This window comes from Alosa alosa, chromosome 10 (assembly GCF_017589495.1).
Source record: "Alosa alosa isolate M-15738 ecotype Scorff River chromosome 10, AALO_Geno_1.1, whole genome shotgun sequence".
NCBI classification, from domain to species: Eukaryota; Metazoa; Chordata; class Actinopteri; order Clupeiformes; family Clupeidae; genus Alosa; species Alosa alosa.
Window position 1 is genome coordinate 27,378,882 of NC_063198.1, and position 20,006 is coordinate 27,398,887.

Below are 20,006 nucleotides of genomic sequence, written 5' to 3' on the forward strand. Positions count from 1 at the left end.
TCACACCATCTGTCCCTTGAAGAAGTTATGTGTTGCCTTCATACAATATTGATGGCCTTATTTCCTGCCAAACACACGCCAGGAGAATAAGGTAATAAAATAAAAAGCACATAATTAATTCAGGAGTGCATGTTTAACCTGACGTGACTGCTTTGCCCGAGAATTATTTGTGGCTTCACTGGCGATATACATGGCAGCCGATCTCAACAAGCTCAATTGAGCTGACACTAAGTGCCAGGCCTTTGGCTGATCTCATGTAGGTAACACACACACACACACACACACACACACACATAAATTCTGCATCATGAATATGGTACTTGATAGGTCTCCATTCTGTTCTGCAGTTTTTTATGAGAGGTGCTCTATATGTACATGAATCTATGCTAAGAGGTGCTGAGATGTGAGACATCTTACATACATTTTAGGTCTGATATTGCATGTTTTTAAGCATGTACTATGCTATTGCTATTGTTTAGGTCTGATATTGCATGTTTCTAAGCATGTACCATGCTATTGTCAGCACATATTTTTCAAGATGAGCCCTAACAAATATTTTAGATTCCTGGCTGAATGGCATGGTTAAACTTCAGCAATATTGCCACAAAAATGTTGCTTCTGACATTAGCAATGAGAGGTAAATGATCTGCGCAGGTTGCTTTCAAGCCAGGCACAGAAAAGAGAGCTCATTGCGGCAGCATCAAAGGAGACAGGAGGGTCAGGGACATGACCCATCATTCCTGACATGACCATCATTCCCAACCATCATTCCAAACCAAACTGGAATGGGATGGTTGGGTAAGGACTCATGTTTAAAAAAATGTATGACACCATTATACCCATTATACACACTATAAGACATGTGATTACTGTTACCCTCGAGGCTGTGCTACTTTAATAATGGTACAATTTAGCTGTGATGTTTACAGCTGTAGTTGTTATCTCAAGGTTCTTGCTGCCATGTAATGACTGCAATTTCAGCTATGGCTACTGCAGAGGGGGGAAAGCCATGCGGCTCGTGTTAATAATGATGTTATTTAATAACGCTGTGTTATTAATAACGGTGTGCTGTTAGCAGCAGCGATGCTAACAGCGCTAATTGATATCTTGCTGCTATGCAATGGCAGCTATGCTAAAGATGATTACTGCAGCAGGTTGGTGGAGTGTGTGCAGGGTGAACCCTGGATGACGGATACCTGCGACAGGTCAAGGTTGAAGCTGAGGCTGAAGATGGAGCAGCCAGGGTGACGTCAAGCAACCGCCTGGTGAGAGATTTAGCGCCATGCAGGAGCAAGTGGGAAAAACAAGAAAAAAATGCAAAGCAAAAATGGAATGAAAAGACACAGCCACAAAATGGCTATCATAGCACAGGAGGAATAAATGGATGGATGAATGGATGGATGGAAGAAAGGCTGTAGAGAGAGAGAGAGAGAGAGCAAAAATGGTTATTAAGCATAAGCATAGCAGAGAAGCCCTCGTCAAGCTATTTTGTCACCCAAGAATTAGAAAAGGTCTATCTAACTTGGAAAAAATCCTACGGAAAATCCAGCATCACCATTCTATTAGATGTATTTTCATACTAAATTTGCACATTCCATTAATTTCCATATAATTGTATAATATATATATTTTTTATAAATAATATATAATTTTGAAGAAAATCAAAATTTTATATTACTTAGAACAATATCTCACATTTATGGATAGGCCAGGCAGACCTTGTTAATTCTCGGGTGACAATTTTGTGAGATTCCAGTGTTAGAGCAGCTTCATAGCAAGAGCAGCGAGCAATTCCTTTAAGTGCACAGACTCATATGAATGGAGCAGCAGGAGGCACAGATCAATGATGTTGGTGCCACTCTGATGGTTGTCATGGCATTCACTTGGTTACCATGCCCACCACCACAGACATGCATGGCGTGCCTGGCCATTCACGGGCTGCTGGACACCGTAAGAATGCACACCTGTGCATTCCAACATGTGCTCCTCCTGAATGTCACCCTGTTATCATGGACCGACTCCATTGTTGTCACGTGAGCACAGGTAGATTATTATGATGTCTTTACCATTATTAAAATGTTAACAACCGTGGAGTGAGCAGGCGAGAGGAGCAACACCTGCGCTGTCACAGATGTCACAGTCACCGATGGAAGGGCTGAAATGCAGGCTCAGGATTATGAGAGGTATATCAGATGAGGGGAAAGGAGGAGGGAAGTTGCTATGTAGAGAGAGAAAGTGCATTTGTGTACATGTGTGTGAGTGTGTGAGTGTGTGTGTGTGTGTGTGGGGGGGGGGGGTGTTATGAAAGGAAATACATGGCTGCATATCACATGCAGTGTACACCACAGGGGAGCTTTTAGCAGGTGTGAGGACTAGCACACGCATTATCTCACACAATACAATACAACACACACACACACAAACACATACACACACAACCACCAAATGTACACAGAAGAAGACAACCATATACACACACATATACAAAAGCACATCTTGGTCAAAAGCATCCAACCAAACACAAACACGGTCACACATTTAGCATTACACTCCTCTCTGTCACACACACACACCTGCACTCTTAGCCACTAAAACACACACATACCACCCCACACACACACAGCTGCACTCTTAGCCACTAAAACACCCCCCAACACACACACACACACACACACAGCCTTAAATTACATTCAGTGCAATCATCCCCCTTTTCTTCATTCTGCCAGTGTCTGCAGGCAGGAAGAATCCCCTCAGTTGGCCAGGCAGATGATATGTAATTTTCTAGCTGAATAGCTCTAAAAGTGTTGTGATGTAGGTGTGGTGTGTGTGTATGTGTGTGTGTGTAAGTGTGAAAATGTGTGTGTGTGTGTGTGTGTGTGTGTGTGTGTGTGTGTGCACTCCCATTCTGTTTTAATGCACAATGAAAACATGACATTTGAATACAGAGAGAGGAAAGTAAGATTAACAGCCAACAGCTTCTGCTTACCCAAGCATCCAATTCTGCAGGCTGGGAAGAGAGTGAGTGAGAGATAGAGAGGAGAGAAGACAGAAAGAAGGAGAGAGAGAGGAAGAGATGTAAAGAGAAAAGGAGAGAAAACAGAAGAGAGTACAGGCAAAAACAGTCAGTTAAGGTCAGAGAGAGTGAAAGGAAGAAGAAAATGAGAAGGGGGTGAGAGAGAGAGAGAAAGAAAGAGAGAGACAAAGAAAGAGAGAAAGAAAGAAAGAAAGAAAGAAAGAGAGAGAGAAAGAAAGAAAGAAAGAGAGAAAGAAAGAAAGAAAGAAAGAAAGAAAGAAAGAGAGAGAAAGAGAGAAAGAAAGAGAGAGAGAGAGAAAGAAAGAAAGAGAAAGAAAGAAAGAAAGAAAGAAAGAGAAAGAAAGAAAGACAGAAAGAAAGAGAGAAAGAGAGAAAGAGAGAAAGAAAGAAAGAAAGAAAGAAAGAGAGAGAGGGTGAATTGAATTTTCAAAAAACTCTTTATTACAATCTTAAAAATACATCAAGGTCAACTTGACACTATACTCAAAAAGTAAAAAGTTAGGAAAGTTAAATAAAGTAATGTGCAATCTGTAGCTTATCATTCTCAACAATACACATCACGCTATTGTAGCACCATTTTTCCTCAAAAACATCAAGAATCTTCATAGATTTATAAAATGAAAATCAATCAACATCATGACACCTTACAAGAATAGAAAACACCATTAGGATATCAACATCTACATCCTGCTCAACTTTCCTTTACCCACTAACATATATCGCCATCTTTGCTTGCCCAAGCAGAAAGTTTAGGAGCTGACACTTGAAGCGATGCTTTTGTACATATTTAAAACCAAAAATGAAAATCTCCAAGAGAAACTTTCATCAAACTAAAAGAAAAGTGCCATCAAAACAGCAAAAGAGGTCTGAGCCTCTGGCAGTGCATAAAGGCATGGAATACAGTCTCCCTTACAGAACAAAAAGGGCACCCCTGATCAACCATTGGATTTAAAACAGAAATAAAAGCATTCACTGCTATTGCACCATGCAGAATGCATGCATTGTAGATGCCAGCTTTTTAGTTAATGGTGACTTGTACAAGCATACGCCATTGTGGTTTGACATCATTTTTCAACCTGCAACACCAGCCAGGGTGTATCCACCCTCTTGTCCAGAGACCTTTTATTTAGGGAGAGAACACACAGTTTGTACAATGATTTACTAGTTGCAGCTGTAGGACCCAGGAAAACTAAACAATCTGGGAGTAAGAAGCAACCAGTGCAACCTGTTAAATCTGGAAGTAGAGTAAGTCTGGGGAAAGGGGTCATGGCAGTCAGGACTACCTCCCCAAAATAATCTCCAAGCAATTGCATCTCCTCCCCAGTTAGGAGGACCGCCATTTCCCAAAGTAGCTGATCAACTATCTAATGGACTTCACACCTAAGTGCTGAGCTAAAGTATGGCTATTACTGATATCAGGACCAGCAAACTCTACTAGATCCCCAAGGGTTGTAACTCCAGAGCTGATAAGCTTAGAAGTAGGTACCAGGGACAAGTCCTGACTCACATCAAGAAGCGAACCATGAATCAGAGGCTCCTTTAACAACCAGAATAATGAGCTTGTCTGTGGTGGGCGTTGAATTATAAACAGAGACCAGACTTTGAACAGATTCTTATAAAATGCAGGAAGTAAATTAAAATTCATTCTATTTGGATTAAACCAGAACAAAGACCTATCTAAGCCCAACCCTTCAAAAAGTTGTAAAATACAACAGGCTGCAGCTTTCCAGCTTGAGTCCAGTGATCCTGTGAGAAGGCGGCTGTACAAACTGCAGGCGGAAGGCAGCAGTTCGACTCTGTAGATGAATAAGTCCATGTCCACCATCCTCCTTAGGCAGATATAAAACACTCTGAGGTACCCAGTGTGGATTGTCCCAGAAAAAATCAACCAGGACTGACTGAATCTTCGGTAGCAGGTTTGAAGGAGGATCCACACAAGCCAGCCGATGCTAAAAGAGGATGCAACCAGGTTGTTAATAATGAGAACCCCTATGCGAAGTAATACTGAAAAAAGAAATTTCCATTTCTCTAGGCGACCTTTAACTTTTTTCAATTACCCCATCAAAATTCTTTTGAATAAAAAGCATCATCACCTAAAAAAACACCCAGGTATTTAAAACCACCCCTATTCCAAACTAAGCCATCAGGCAGACCAGGTTCGCCACTCACCCAACTCCCAACCAGCAAGGCTATGCTTTTTGACCAATTTACCTTTGCTGAAGAAACAACCTTAAATTCATTGCAAATTTTTAAAAGCGTGTCAAGATCTCTCTGGCCATTAACAAGGACAGCCACATCGTCAGCATAAGCTGACAATTTAAAACATCATCACAGTTAGGATTTTCACTCCAACAATCTCCTTCCTCAACCTTACAAGGAAAGGTTCAATAGCCAGACTATACAGCATGCCCGACAAGGGACATCCTTGCCGGACACCTCTGTATACCTTAAAAGGGCGACAAGTCACCATTAACCTTGAGAATACTTTCAATGTCACAATACAATGCTTTGATCATTCCGATAAAATTGGGGCTGAAACCAAAGGCTGACAAGGTATTCCACAAATAATTATGCTCAACCCTATCAAAAAGCCTTTTCTTGGTCAATTGAAACCACACCAAAATCCAGATTGAAGTATTTGCCAATATAGAAGACATCTCTGATGAAGGAAACATTGTTGTGAATCAATCTGCCTGGCACACAGTAGGTCTGGTCAAGGTGGATTACCTGCTCCAAAACCTCCCAAGTCTATTTGCTAAAACTTTAGACAGCAGTTTGTATTCAGAGCAGAGGGACTGACACCGGCCTCCAGGACCTTATATCTGTCAGGTCTCCCTTTTTTGGCAGTAAAGTGAGCACTGCCCCACGGGCAGCTCAGTGGCAGCACCCCTCTGGTGATGCTGTCTCTCAGAACAGCAAGCACATCTGTGCCCAACTCTGGCCAAAAGGACTTATAAAGTCTACTGGCAGGCCATCCACCCAGGTGCTTTGCCACTCTCCATACTGTGGAGGGCTCTCTCCAGCTCCTCTAGGGTCAACACCCTTCAAGGGCTGTGTTTGCCTCTTCAGATACCTTAGGTAGGTCACAAAGAAAAGCCTTGTCAGTCATACTGATCTTGTGGATTTTCACTGTTATAAAGCTCCTTATAAAAAATGTACTGCTCTATTGCATTATTTCTGGAGAATTAGAAAGGATTCCCCCATCTTCAGACCTCAAAGCATGAATGAACTTCCTCTGTCCACTCTTTACCTCCAAGTTAAAAAGAATTTTGATGGTACATCCATCAGCTCCACACTCTGGAAGCGGGACCTGACCAGAGCTCCCTGTGCCCTCAAACCTAAAAAGTCAGCCAATGTTTTCTTTTTTGAGTTAAAATTTCAGTGGGTGCCTGATCACCCGTTTGTTCTGCCAGATTTTGAAGTTCGATTATTTCCTCCTCTATTTTTTTTCATTGAGAGTGTTATGTTCCTTGTGACATTGGCTGTATACTCCTGGCAGAGTTGTTTTATTTGTACCTTGGCACAATCCCACCATTGCTGCAAAGACTTATAACAGGATTTCGTGGTTCTAAATTCCTTCCAGAAAAAAGGAAGACTTCTCTAAAATGGCCATCAGCCAACAAATTGGTATTAAAGTGCCAGTAGGCACTTTTTGGTTTACAAAATCTAGAAATAAAGAACAGAAAACCAAACTATGGTCAGAAAAGCCAACTGGAATTATTGAACATTTCCTGAATAGACTACGCTTGATGTTTGAAACCATAAAACCTGTCAAGTCTTGCAAGAGACAAACAATTATTATATGAGTGTGCCCAAAGTATATTGCTTCTGTTCACCATGAAAGTTCCCTCCAAATATCACTAAGATCATTGGACTTCATAATCTCTACAAGCCGTCTAAGAGGGCATGTGCGGCTCGACATGATTTCTGTCAAATTTTGTGCAGTACAATTGAAATCTCCTCCAAGGATAAGAATATCCTCTGAACAGCAATTTTTATAACATTTCCAATAGTATTTAAAAACAGCATTCTATCTGTTGCCAGTGTAGAGCATAAATGCAAATAAACACAAAAACGATTTTCAAACTGGGCTCTGACCTTAAAAGTCTTCCCCTCTATAACTTCATCAACATCAAAAGTGATGGGAATAAAGGACTTAGAAAACAGAACTGCAACCCCACCACTAGTAGAAGTAGTACCATGACTAAGTATGGACAGACCATCAAACTCCTGAGCCCAAGCAGCTGCATTAGACAGCATCACTGTGCGTTTTCTTGCATAAAGAGAACATCAAACTTATTCTGTCTGATTGTTTCAAACACAGAGAGCCTCTTAATTTTTTCTCTTCTTCATTTACATTTTAAAAAAGCAAAAATTCACCCATCATTATAAAGAAAAAATAAAAAAAAATAAATATAGACATATGCAATCAGCCATCCTAGGACACAAAGTGGAAATTGTTTTTAACATTTGTCATCGTTGGCATTCAGTAGAACATTGAGTTTTGTGAGAATCTTTTAGACAGAAATCCTTCTTGATCAGTGATGCTACCATCGCATAAATGCTCATTGATTTGTTCATAAACTGTTCAATGTCAGGAAAAAAATTCGTCTGACCGGGACCTTCCTAGAATGTTTTGTGTCCTTAAGGAATTTCTTTATATCCTCCACTCTATAATTAAGTCGCGACAGGCAGCTTAGTCGCAAAGCTGCAGGTTACACTACAGTCAGAAGATCACTTTCACTCTCATTATCAGTCAATTCTATATGAGCGTCCCCTTTATTCTGTATAATGCGCTTTCTTTTTCCTTTATTCGACGGTGCTTTAAACACATTATTGTCCCTCCTCCAACACGGAGGTTTCCATGTCTTCCATAGCGGCAAACCTCCCATTAATGGCATCATCATTGCTCCCCTGACAGTTCTGAGAATCAGTGATAGTCTAGCCCAAAGTCGCGTGGAAAGATCCTCCCCATCAGCCCGATCTAACATCATTGATTTTTCCCGTGCCCTTGGACTGAATTTAACGTTAAATCAGGAGTTTGGCTCTCGGCCCACTAGCAGAGGAGGCAGCAGCCTCCTCCTCATTATTTGCACCAAAGTTAACATTAGGTTCGTTGTTGGTCTCTTTAGACGTTCCCTCTGCCACATCACCCTAGATTCATTGCTATTTTCACTGTTTCCACTATTATTCGTTGTCATCCTTTTTATCAGGACACGCCGCGAATGCCCGATTGTCCACAACCAAAACATTTCATAACGCTAGTTGTTGCATAAATCGCATAATTAAAGTTATCCACAGTCACATTAATTGTCAAGAGTCAATTCATCATTGTTATTCTTAAGGATCATGTACCACGAAGCGCCCTGAAGGACCGATATGTTTCAACAACGGAGATTTTTTCTCTAATCGAATTTTTTAATTGTTGAGACCACTTTGCCATAGTGGCGACAGTGTTTGTCCTAGAATCTCATCAGAAATGAATGGGGGACATTAGACAAAATGACTTTCTTGGAAGGCGTAGAAAGAGGGGCAACAGAGGTAAAAGCGCCATCTATCACTGCGCCATTCTCCGTCAGCTGATTGGCAAACTCAATTGATTTTAAGAAAAGCACAATCAGCGTTGTTCATGCGAGATTGATCTGATATTCTCATGACCAACAATTTCTCCGCAGCCAAACTACAATCCCTCAACACTGGCTGCCGATGCTATTTTAACAGCATGACGCCGAAGTTAGTTGACTAAAAAATCTCTGCCATGATTCCAGCACCAGACTGAGGTGCTTTAAGGGGAAAACCCTGTTTATTGCCAGAAAACTAAACCAAGCAAAAATCTTTTAGTACTCCAGCAGAAAGTAATAATAGATAGAAAGAAAGAAAATAGAAGTAAAGTGAGAAATAGAGATTTAAACAGAACACTGCTCAAGGGTACAGCCACTGAAACACCGCCCACTCACCACTGACTCTCCACTTTTCAACCATGCGACAGAGAGCACAGAGAGAGAGAGAGAAAGAAAGAAAGAGAGAGAGAGAGAGAGAGAAAGAAAGAAAGAAAGAGAGAAAGAGAGAAAGAAAGAAAGAAAGAAAGAAGAGAGAGAAAGAGAGAAAGAAAGAGAGAAAGAAAGAGATAAAGAAAGAAAGAAAGAAAGAGAAAGAAAGAGAGAAAGAAAGAAAGAGAGAGAGAGAGAGAGAAAGAAAGAAAGAAAGAAAGAGAGAGAGAAAGAAAGAAAGAAAGAAAGAAAGAGAGAGAGAGAAAGAAAGAAAGAAGAGAGAGAGAGAGAGAGAGAGAGAGAAAGAAAGGGAACTTTATAAAAGGGGTGGAAGGTATGGAGAAACAGAAGGGGCCAGCAGGAGAGATGAGAAGAGAGTGATGCCAAGGAGGGGAGATAAAGAGACTTCCGAATCCGAAGCCAGCTGGGAACAGCAGTGAGCAGTTGCCAAAAGAACAGCAAACCAGAGAGGAGAAGAGCCGAGAGAGAAAAGAAAACCTAAAGGCAGGGGAACAGCAGTGAACAGTCGCACACAAAAACGGCAAACCGAAGACATGACGCAGATAAATCAGAGGAGGACAAAAGAACATGAGAACATGAAAACATGAAAACATGAGAAAAGAAAAAGTGGATGGAGCCAAGAGAAAAATGTGGTGAAAAGAGGAAAGACACTGGGAGGAGGAAGACAAGGATGACGATGATGAAGATGATGAGGCGTCGATTCATGGGCGCGGGGCGGTTAATGTGGCCAGCGGTACTGGCTTGATTTAGCGTCGATAAAACAGACAGCCGAGATGGAACGGGAGCGTCATTCCTCATGATTAAACAGACACCTCCACCACCTCCTCCACCTCCTCCACCACCCTCACATGCTCCTCGGCTGCCAAATAAATAGCAGAGCATAATGTAATCTTCAGCCCGGAGATTCGTCAGCAGACGATAGGGGCCGCGCTAGCCTTATTATCGCCAGCTAATGCCCACAGAGAATTACAGAGAAGGGGAAGAGGAAGGGATGGGGAGATAGAGGGGGAGAGAGAGAGGGAGGGAGGGAGGGAGGGATGGGGAGATAGAGGGGGGAGAGAGAGGGAGGGAGGGAGGGAGGGAGAGAAGGAGCATCTGCAGTTGTTAGCATAACCAGTGAGCAGGAAAAAAAATGGACAGACTGGCACGCCGCCTTGTTACAGGGCTCGCGGCTAGCGTTCTGTAGAGGAAAAATGGGATCGTTTAACTGTTGGAGTTATGTGTGTGTGTGTGTGTGTGTGTGTGTGTGTGTGTGTGTGTGTGGGGACAAGGGACGGAGGGTGGTTGGGGGCCTCAACTGCTGCTGCTGGTGCCATTTAGCCACACACGACAGAATCACAATGACATTTCCTCTCTGATTGTGCAATGGGCACGTGCTGGACAGGGTCATTCATACTCGCTCCACTCAGACACCCTTCACAGCTGTGTCTTTGCTAAGTGTGATGGAGAACTGCTCCTCACCAATCAACCAGCGAGGGAAGAGCTGTGCAGGGAGACAACAGTGAGGACAGAATGTGTCTGGCTGTCTTTGGGCAGATCCGTTCATTACTTCCTTACTAGTGCCAAGCCCATTAGGGGCTCAGAAATGTTCTTAGAGGCATCCATACTGACCTGAGAACCTGGACACCTATTGGGCATCCATACTGACCTGAGAACCTGGACACCTATTAGGCATCCATAATGACCTGAGAACCTGGACACCTATTAGGCATCCATACTGCCCTGAGAACCTGGACAAAGATTACGCAACACTCTACTTGAACAATCCGCCTACAGAGACATCAACCAAATCTAAGCCCTAACGTTATTCATAAATTACTGTCAACAGAGTATCAACAGATATTTAGCTCATAATCTAAACATCTGTAGATATTCTATAGGAGACTATTCAAGTAAGTTAAAAAAGGCAAGTTAAACTGCCAACAACGCATCAGATTTTGTGAGACCCATGGTCACATTTACATGGAATAAACATTGTGAGGAAATAAAACCTACATCTTATCACTTTGCATCATTCAGTGGAAATGCCGACCATTACGTTTTGTGCAAAGCTGTGATGCAAACCCAGCTACTGTCAGCCAGTCTGTCTTACGTGAGGATCTACACCGATCAGACAACAGTATGACCACGGGCAGGTAACTATCAGTGGGTAGGATTTATTAGGCAGTTAAGTGAACATTTTATCCTCAAAGTTGGTGTGTTAGAAACAGGAAAAATGGGCAAATGACTTTGACAAGGGCCAAATTGTGATGGCTAGACAACTGGTCAAAACATCTCCTAAAACTGCAGCTCTTGTGGGGGGTTCCCGGTCTGCAGAAGTCAGTTCCTATCAAAAGTCAAGTCAAGTCAAGTCAAGTTTATTTATATAGCACATTTCATACACAGAGGTCCTTACCACAGGTCAAGGACGTTGGTGTTGAGGTACAGTTTCCGATGGCAACAAAGAAGCTCCTTTCTTGTAGATATGATTTTAGCCAGCTGATAACTATGCCTGTAAATCCAAGCCAGTGTTCTAGTCTGTGTAGTAAAATATTGTGATCAACAGTGTCAAATGCTGCACTTAAGGTCCAGTAGCACTAGGACTGATGTTTTACCTGAATCTGTGTTGAGGCGTATGCCATTGGAAACTTTAATGAGAGCTGTTTCAGTGCTGTGATTTGCCCGAAAAAAAATCCCAAGTGGTCTAAGGAAGGAGAAATGATGAAGCAGCAACGGGCCTATGGGCGGCCGAGGGTCACTACTGCAGGCCTATGGGCGGCCGAGGCTCACTACTGCAGGCCTATGGGCGGCCGAGGGTCACTACTGCAGGCCTATGGGCGGCCGAGGCTCACTACTGCAGGCCTATGGGCGGCCGAGGGTCACTACTGCAGGCCTATGGGCGTGCCGAGGGTTACTGCAGGCCTATGGAAGGCCGAGGCTCACTACTGCAGGCCTATGGGCGGCCGAGGCTCACTACTGCAGGCCTATGGGCGGCCGAGGCTCACTACTGCAGGCCTATGGGCGGCCGAGGGTCACTACTGCAGGCCTATGGGCGGCCGAGGCCCATTACTGCAGGCCTATGGGCGGCCGAGGCCCATTACTGCAGGCCTATGGGCGGCCGAGGGTCACTACTGCAGGTGGGGGGCGGAGGTTAGCCCGTGTGGTCTGATCCAACAGACAAGCTACTGTAACGCTGGCTCTGATAGGCGTCAGAACACACAGTGGACCACAGTTTGTTGTTTATGGGGCTGACCAATCACGGCCCAGTCAGGGTTGCCAATGCTGACCTCTGTCCACTGCCAAAAGCGCCAAAAAATGGGTGGTGTACCCCGTTCTGATAATCTGATCGATGTAAACAGGTACTCTGATAGTTGGAGTACATGTCTTCTTTCTGCGCAGGTGTTCCCTTACGTGGAGGGCTAATAATGCATAGTGACGTAGGCCTTCACAAACCAGTTTCCATGGCGGCAATACAACTAAATGATTAAATGCTTGTTCCACGTAAACGCAGATTAAACACAGAACGGTTTATTTTGTGTTCATGTAAACAGTTCAGTTGAAATTTCTCATCAGATTCATTTCAATCTGATTGGGAAAAAAAAATGTCCATGTAAACGCGGCTATAGTTACAGACCATGTACACCCTTTCATGGAAACGGTATTCCTTGATGTCAGTGGCCTCTTTCAGTAGGATAATGTGCCTTGCCATAAAGCAAAAATGGTTCAGGAAAGGTTTGAGGAACACAACAATGAGTTCAAGGTGTTGACTTTGCCTCCAAATGCCCCAAATCTCAATCCAATCGAGCATCTGTGAGCTAGCGCTGGGCAAACAAGTCCGATCCATGGAGGCCCCGCCTCCACCACACAATTTACAGGACTTAAAGGATCGGCTGCTAATGTCTTGTGGCCATAATGTTATGGCTGATCAGTGTGTGTGTGTGTGTGTGTGTGTGTGTGTGTGTGTGTGTGTGTGTGTGTGTGTGTGTATGTGTGTGTGTGTGAATGAAAAGGAATAAGGAGCTACATACACATACCAATTATCCTGACTGATTGTGTCAGAGTCCTCATTTGTGTGTGAAGACCAGCGCCACTGGATTAAAATCAGTTTTCAGCACTTATCCACTCTGATGGAGGCTTTATCACTTTCACAAGAACCTCCAATCTCCTTCTCTTCCCCTCTTTTTCTATCCCTCTCTCTCCTCATCCCTCTCAAATGTTTTCACTCACTCTCTTTTTCACACTTTTTTTCCCCTCCTCACGTTACAAAAAGACATCACCCAAACTTAAACTTACATACACACACACACACACACAGAATATAATTGTATTCTAATCTTCACAATCAGCTGCTTGTGCTAAGCACTGCTGGACTGCCCCTCAGATACTCAGCACTCCCTGATAGCAGCCAACGTGTGTGTGTGTGTGTGTGTGCGTGTGTGCATGTGTGTGTGTGTGTGTGTGTGCATGTGTGCGCGCGTGTGTGTGTGCACATGTTCGATATGGGAGTGTGAGAAGGAAAGTGGGAGCAAGAACACAGAATGAGAGAGAGAGAGAGGGAGGGAAAGGGAGAGACAGAGAGAGAGAGAGATGGACAGCTGAAGGAGGGATGAGCAGCTGAGCTTCAACAGAAAAAAAGAAAGCTGTTGTGTCTGTGATTACAATTAATGATAAAGGCTGGTTATCAGCAGGCAACTATTCAACACGGGCAGGATTACCACCTCCCCATGGGCCTTATTTACATAGAGAGAGAGAGAAAGAGAGAGAGAGAGAGAGAGAGAGAGAGAGAGAGAGAGAGAGCAAAAAGCAAAAAGATGGAGTTTAATGAAGCTCCACCATACACAGGCTATGGCTGGTCAGAGAGTGACTTAAAACTACACTCTGGTTGAACAGTGCAGAAGAAATGGAAGAGGATGCGTGTTTATTTTTCAAGCTTCTTCCTTCCACTCTGGCATGCCCGTCAAACGGATCAAAATGCTAATAATGCCGATTTGGAGTACGCCTGATGCCCCCACCAGTGCCCATCAGCATGCACACGCCGACCTGAGAGCAGGCCGTGTGGCAGCCCTGGCCCAGCCTGGGACCCCCTAATAAATATTCCACATCTCCTAACAGGCTGAGCAGCAGACAGTGTTTTTATCATGTCAGCCCCTCCAGTGAGCACAAGTTGGTGCTGACACCATTATGTCGCTAGCAAGCAGGAAGCCGTCTAGTGCTCTGACCTTGCACCACCCTCCCTCTGACACTGCTGCACCCCCATACCCACAACCGCCCAAAAAACTTGTCTTGACGAGGAGCACTTCTGTTCGCTGTGCTGTTCACCCTAAACATTCTCACTCTCTCTCTCTTTCTCTCTCTCTCTCTTTCTCCCGCTCTCTCCCTACCTCACTTGCTAGCATCCCCCGCTCAGTTCCATGTTCACAGCTAACGAGCAGAGCAGAGAGGAGCAACGTGCCAAAAACATTCACTCTGCATTCATTTAAATCTCATCAGCCTGGATTTTCTCCCTCTCTCTCTCTCTCCTGTCTCTCCCACACACACTCTCTCTCTCTCCTGTCTTTCCCACAGACACACACTCTCTCTCTCTCTCTCTCCGTTTGTCCCTATCCCTTTATTCTGTGGCTCTCCTCCCTCACTCTCAATTTCACCGCACTGCTGTTGCCACAGCACAAGCACAGTTACCATATTCTTCAGGTTTCTCCCACCATTACCTCCGAATTCACACCCAAACACACACACACACACACACACACACACACACACACACACACACACACACACACACACACACACACACACACACACACACACCCACCCCATCAGGTGCTCTCAGTAGCCCACACAGCATTAGTGGAACGCGGGAGGCAACGAACCACTCGAGAAGCTCACAGGATTGAGGGATCTGCTTGTGCTCTAGGGCTCATGGGTGCGGCCCAAAGAACCCACCGACACTCAGCAACATCTCACTCACCTCACTGCACATGTGTGGACTGAGATCTGACTGAGTGGAGGGAGTTTGAGAAGCAGAGAGAGCGGGTGGGAATGAGCAGCAAGGGCAAGCGCAGGGGGGGAGCAGCGGGTCTTCTACTGGAATCAAAGGCGAGCCCCTTGGCTTTAGCATTCACAGTAGATCCACTATTTCTTTGAGTGTGTTCTGCAGCTGATGAAATATCTTCATCTTGCTGTTACCATTAAAGCAGAATTATGGGACTCTGGCCTAAACGCAGTGATGTAACTACCTAAAAAGCATGCAGAAATCTTAACTCCATCGCTAAAAGCCCAGTTGGCGCTGATAAAAGCTTACAAACATACTAACTGGGCTCCTTTGGCAATACTGTTGCAATGTGTTTCTATGAAGACTTTTCTTTCATGTTTTTTTGCAGGATTTTCCATCCCAGACCAGAAAACTATATAGCTCTTAGCATTGATGGCTAGTGGGAACAACAGGTGTGTAAGTCTGTCCTTCATATACTGAAAATATTCATTTGTAGATCATGCCAAGAGTGTCTTATTGTTTATAAATACATAATTAAGAATGTGTGATGTTGCTTTCACACTGTAGCATGGCTGCCATGACACTAGCCAGCTGTATCATGGTGAAGGCAGCTGCTCATTATGGGCAGGTTGCATGGAGAAGCAAACTGGTGCAGTAGATAACTGCCTCGCCACTGACCCTGCTCAAGTCTTTGGGCCCGCAGTGTGTGTGTGTGTGTGTGTGTGTGTGTGTGTGTGTGTGTGTGTGTGTGTAAATGCTGCCATGCAAACAGTAACTCCAATGATGGATGTCCCTAAGGGTGAGAGCCATCCTCACACCCTCACACCACACACCAGCACGAGGAAGAGACAGGAAGAGCAAGCGAGAGAGAGAGAGAGAGAGAGAGAGAGAGAGAGAGAGAGAGAGAGACAAAAAAGGAGAGACAATGAAATATGAAAGTGCAAAGAAAATAGCCTGGGCAAAAGAGAGAGGAGGGAAGGCAGAAGAGAAAAATAGAGGGAAGATCACAAGAGAAAGCGTTAGAAGAACAACTCTGCATCATTTATTGCCGCAGCACACTCCTCCACCAATCAATAGTGATCCATAAAGCTTGTGTTGGACAGGTGGGAGTGCAATAAAAATTCTCCTATACCAATGCTGCCATCTGGTGTTGGAGGCATGTCACTGCACAAGATTCTCCTTTCTACGAAACACAAATGGTCTGATTGAATGAACTGATTAAATTGACTTTTGGAAACTTTTGGTTTCATTCTTTCAGTTGTGGTCTCAACCAGATTTCTTCTTATTTTACTTTGTCTCACCACAGCTCATGAAAGATCCAGGCACACAGATACGCACACACAAGCACACACACAAGCACACACACTTTTGTATATTGACACGCCGTGCATGTAAGGGAATGATGGAGATAATCAAAGAGAGTCACAGGGGCCTCATTACATTCCCACATCATTAAATGTTTTGGTGGACTCAGAAAAGAAGACAACAAGGCAACACGCTCGATACTCATTACTCTCACTTAACACAAAGAAAGAAGGAAGACACGAAAGAAATCAATCAGCAATGAAAGAGAGAGAGAGAGAGAGAGAGAGAGAGAGAGAGAGAGGGAGGGAGAGAGAGATGCTCAGACGGAGGGAGGGAGTGGAAGAGATGAGACGACCACAACAAATCAATCCTGAGGCAAGAGGACTTTAGTATTGTGCTGCAGACAAAACAACAACATAGTTCAAGATAACAAGCAAGGCCTCACATATATTTAATGAGTTTTGGGGAGAAGAGGTTGAAATTTTAAGAGCTGTATCTGTCTGTGTGAGAGAGTTTGTGTGTGTGTGCACAAAGTTAGTTAGTTTGTGTGTGTGTGTGTGTCACTCACCAGGCTCTGGGCTTTGTCCTGCTCCTCCCTGGTCTTGGAGCGCTCTCTCAGCAGGGCGGCGCTCACGTTCTCCTCGCCAGCGTCCTGCTCCCTGCGAGCAATGCGTGCCAGCTCCTCCTGCACCATGGCCTGCTGCTGCTCGAACCTGACGGACACCGCAAACCCACACAACACTTAACACTTCCTCAACTTCACCGCAAACCCACACAACACTTAACACTTCCTCAACTTCACCGCAAACCCACACAACACTTAAAGCAACACCAAAGAACTTTCCCTCTGTCGCACGCACGCTATTTGTTTATCCAGCACCGGCTTTGCAAATAACAATGTCCACAGACAAGGTAGAATATTTTGCATGACTTAAAAGTATGATGTATTGCGACATCAGATGCAAGTCAAATTTGTAGTTTCTTATGTTTCATTCCATCGAACTACAGATCCGCTACCCGATCTGGCAAACTTACATAGTGCGGTTATAGCCGATAGAGGGCCGCGAAGCGAATGCAGAATTGCCATTCACCCTGTTACGAGTTGATGAACCACTGAAATGATTTTGGAAACATTATTTTAAGGAATAAAAAAACTCTTCCTCAACTTCATCGGAAACCCACACAACACCTCCTCAGCCACAACAACACAACACAACACTTCCTCAACTTCATCGCAAACCCACACAACACCTCCTCAGCCTCAACAACACTACACAACACTTCCTCAACCTCATCGCAAAACCACACAACACCTCCTCAGTCTCACAACACCAGGGACTCTGGCAAACCACAGGGCAAGTGTAGCTACACAGATTGGTAGCTATTTGAGAGTCTGATAAGGCTTCATGAGGTTAGACAGCACCATGGATAAGGAGGATGGGAGAGAAGGACATGGGATGAATGCAACAGAGCTCGGAGCCTTACTACATCACACCACACCACACCACACCACACCACGGCACACCACACCACACCACACTAACACTGCTGCTGATCAGACTTGCCATAACCACTTCAGATTTCACCAAAGCAATGCACTCTACATAAACCACTAAACACTCCAATTTGCCAGAACCACATTACATCTGAGAAATAACAACCACTGGCTACTGTTATACAGGGTTCCCACTCTAAGTGAAATGTAAAATTCCATGACTTTTCCCTGACTTTCCATGAAAAAACTTAATTTCCATGACCTACTATAATGAAGGGTACAATATACCGACCAAGGATTTCAGAACAGTCACGTAGCATCCAAGAATCTTTTATTTTTTTAGAGCGGGAGATGAATAAATTGCCATTGAATGAACAAAGTTGGACTAACCACAGCTACTCAAGCAAGCAGTAAAGCTAATGACCAGAATACAATTCTGAGTGGAAATATATTTGTATTAATGTATTTTCTTTCTACAAAATACCAGTTAGCGCACTGGAGGGCACAATTCAGAGACAATCTGTTCTGAGAACAGTAAGGCCCTCATCATATACCCAAAACCTGATAAGCGTTGCTTTTGCTGCACACTTGTGCCTCATCGAGCATGTGTCTCTACTGTTACCTTGACTTAAGACTATGTTGTGTTTTTTTTTTTTTCGGAGGCAAGAAGGTGAAATTTGGTGTAGTACCTCTTGTGACAAAGGCTACACATGACGAAACTAAATATTGTGGTTGCTCATATTCATGCCTTGAAGTTTTGCACAATGTCAATACTAGACCATGAAAAGCAGTCAAGTATGATTTTTCTTTTATTAATGTGTATACAAGTGTGTTATATCAAATATTATGAAGATCTGAAATTAAGCTATGTTGTAGACACTTCTTCATTAAACAAAAAACACTTACCATCTGACTCAAACTTGCAACTGCAGATGAACATCTGCTGTTAAATCATTTGACCCATTTAAACATTTTCAACTGATCTTATATTTTGCTTAGCTATACTTTAAGGGATTAGTTTGTATTACTTTAGACATTAAAGGGATAAGAGTTCTATTCTCATAAGCCAGAGTAAATAATTATATACTATTTAAGTCTTCATCCATTATTATTAGGCCTAGTAATGTAACTCACCTCCTCCGTAGTTCCTCTTGCATTTGAGCAGCGGTTGGTCCTGGCGGAGGCCCTGTGGACAACAGTCATTCTAGTCAGTAACGTAGGCTAGGCCATTGCTGCAGCAAAGTTTTTTGCAGGATTTTTGCAGGAACGACTTTCATAGCGAAATGTGACAAATGAAAAAGTGCAAATAGCTGTAGAGATGTGGAGTCGTACCCGGGCTGTCAGGTTTGCGGCTCTCGGGTTTCGGCGGCTTAATTCCAGGCGCCGGGGCGGGCTCCGGGTCCCGCATCCTTTGCAGGACATCTTCGGAAAGCTGATATAGACAGACAGGTTTCACTAAATAAGTATACGCACGTTCGGCGCACTTGACATAACTCTTCAATGTACAGCTGGCCAGTTCCCCACTTGAGTCTGGGGTCGGATAAGGACAGTCTGGCAGTGAGGTCAGCCAACCCATTATTATTGCACAGGGGACGAAGCTAGAAGGCTGGGACCTGTTGTTCACGTGTACGTAAGTGAATGCGGGGCAACTGAGTGTGCGGCAGTGAAGACTCGAGTTATTCCTTTACGAAGACAAATACGACCAAATGTACGGGAGAATAAGAAAGCCTCACCGAACACTGAATAATACACCTTAAAAAATACGTTTATTATAGTCAATGATCAGTCAAGCTAATAGTTTACAGTGCAAAGAAATGTCAAGTGACATGTAACGTTAACATGACCTTGCTGTGTAGTGCCCCGAAACACCGAAAGATTAACATTCCTAAACAGCATGTGATCCAGTATCCGTCCTGGAGTGAAACCACATAAGTCAAGACAACCATGAGCATAGACTCCGTAAAATACAATTCATTTCACCGAGTGATAATTTATTTTAATAGCTTCTGGTGAGGCCTGCTGCTTACCAGCAGAACGTCCGTGGGGTACACATTGCCGCGTAGCGGCTTGAAGAGTCTCTACCAGTTCATTTGAGGACAGACATTATTAGCATGCTAGTCTGGCAGCAGACGTTGTCATACACTTTCATTATCATTTAAATTAACCCAGCAGAACTACTAAATATAATTC

General features: G+C 43.8%; 1 protein-coding gene across 3 annotated transcripts in view; it reads right to left on the reverse strand.

Moving 5' to 3' along the window:
* Positions 1 to 20,006, reverse strand: part of LOC125302572 (MICOS complex subunit mic25a-like) — a 52,950-nt gene that overhangs the window by 32,424 nt on the left and 520 nt on the right. For 2 of the 3 annotated variants that reach the window (XR_007194926.1, XM_048255832.1), the window contains exons 2-5: positions 19,149 to 19,248; positions 18,951 to 19,002; positions 16,890 to 17,034; positions 2,987 to 3,007 (exon numbers count right to left, since the gene is read on the reverse strand). Coding sequence is in view for 2 of the 3 variants with exons in the window: in XM_048255832.1 (XP_048111789.1) it covers positions 2,987 to 3,007; positions 16,890 to 17,034; positions 18,951 to 19,002; positions 19,149 to 19,248 (318 nt within the window). In the remaining variant the exon portion in view is untranslated. The remainder of the gene's footprint in view (positions 1 to 2,986; positions 3,008 to 16,889; positions 17,035 to 18,950; positions 19,003 to 19,148; positions 19,249 to 20,006) is intronic. The other variant, XM_048255833.1, reaches the window with a different exon arrangement.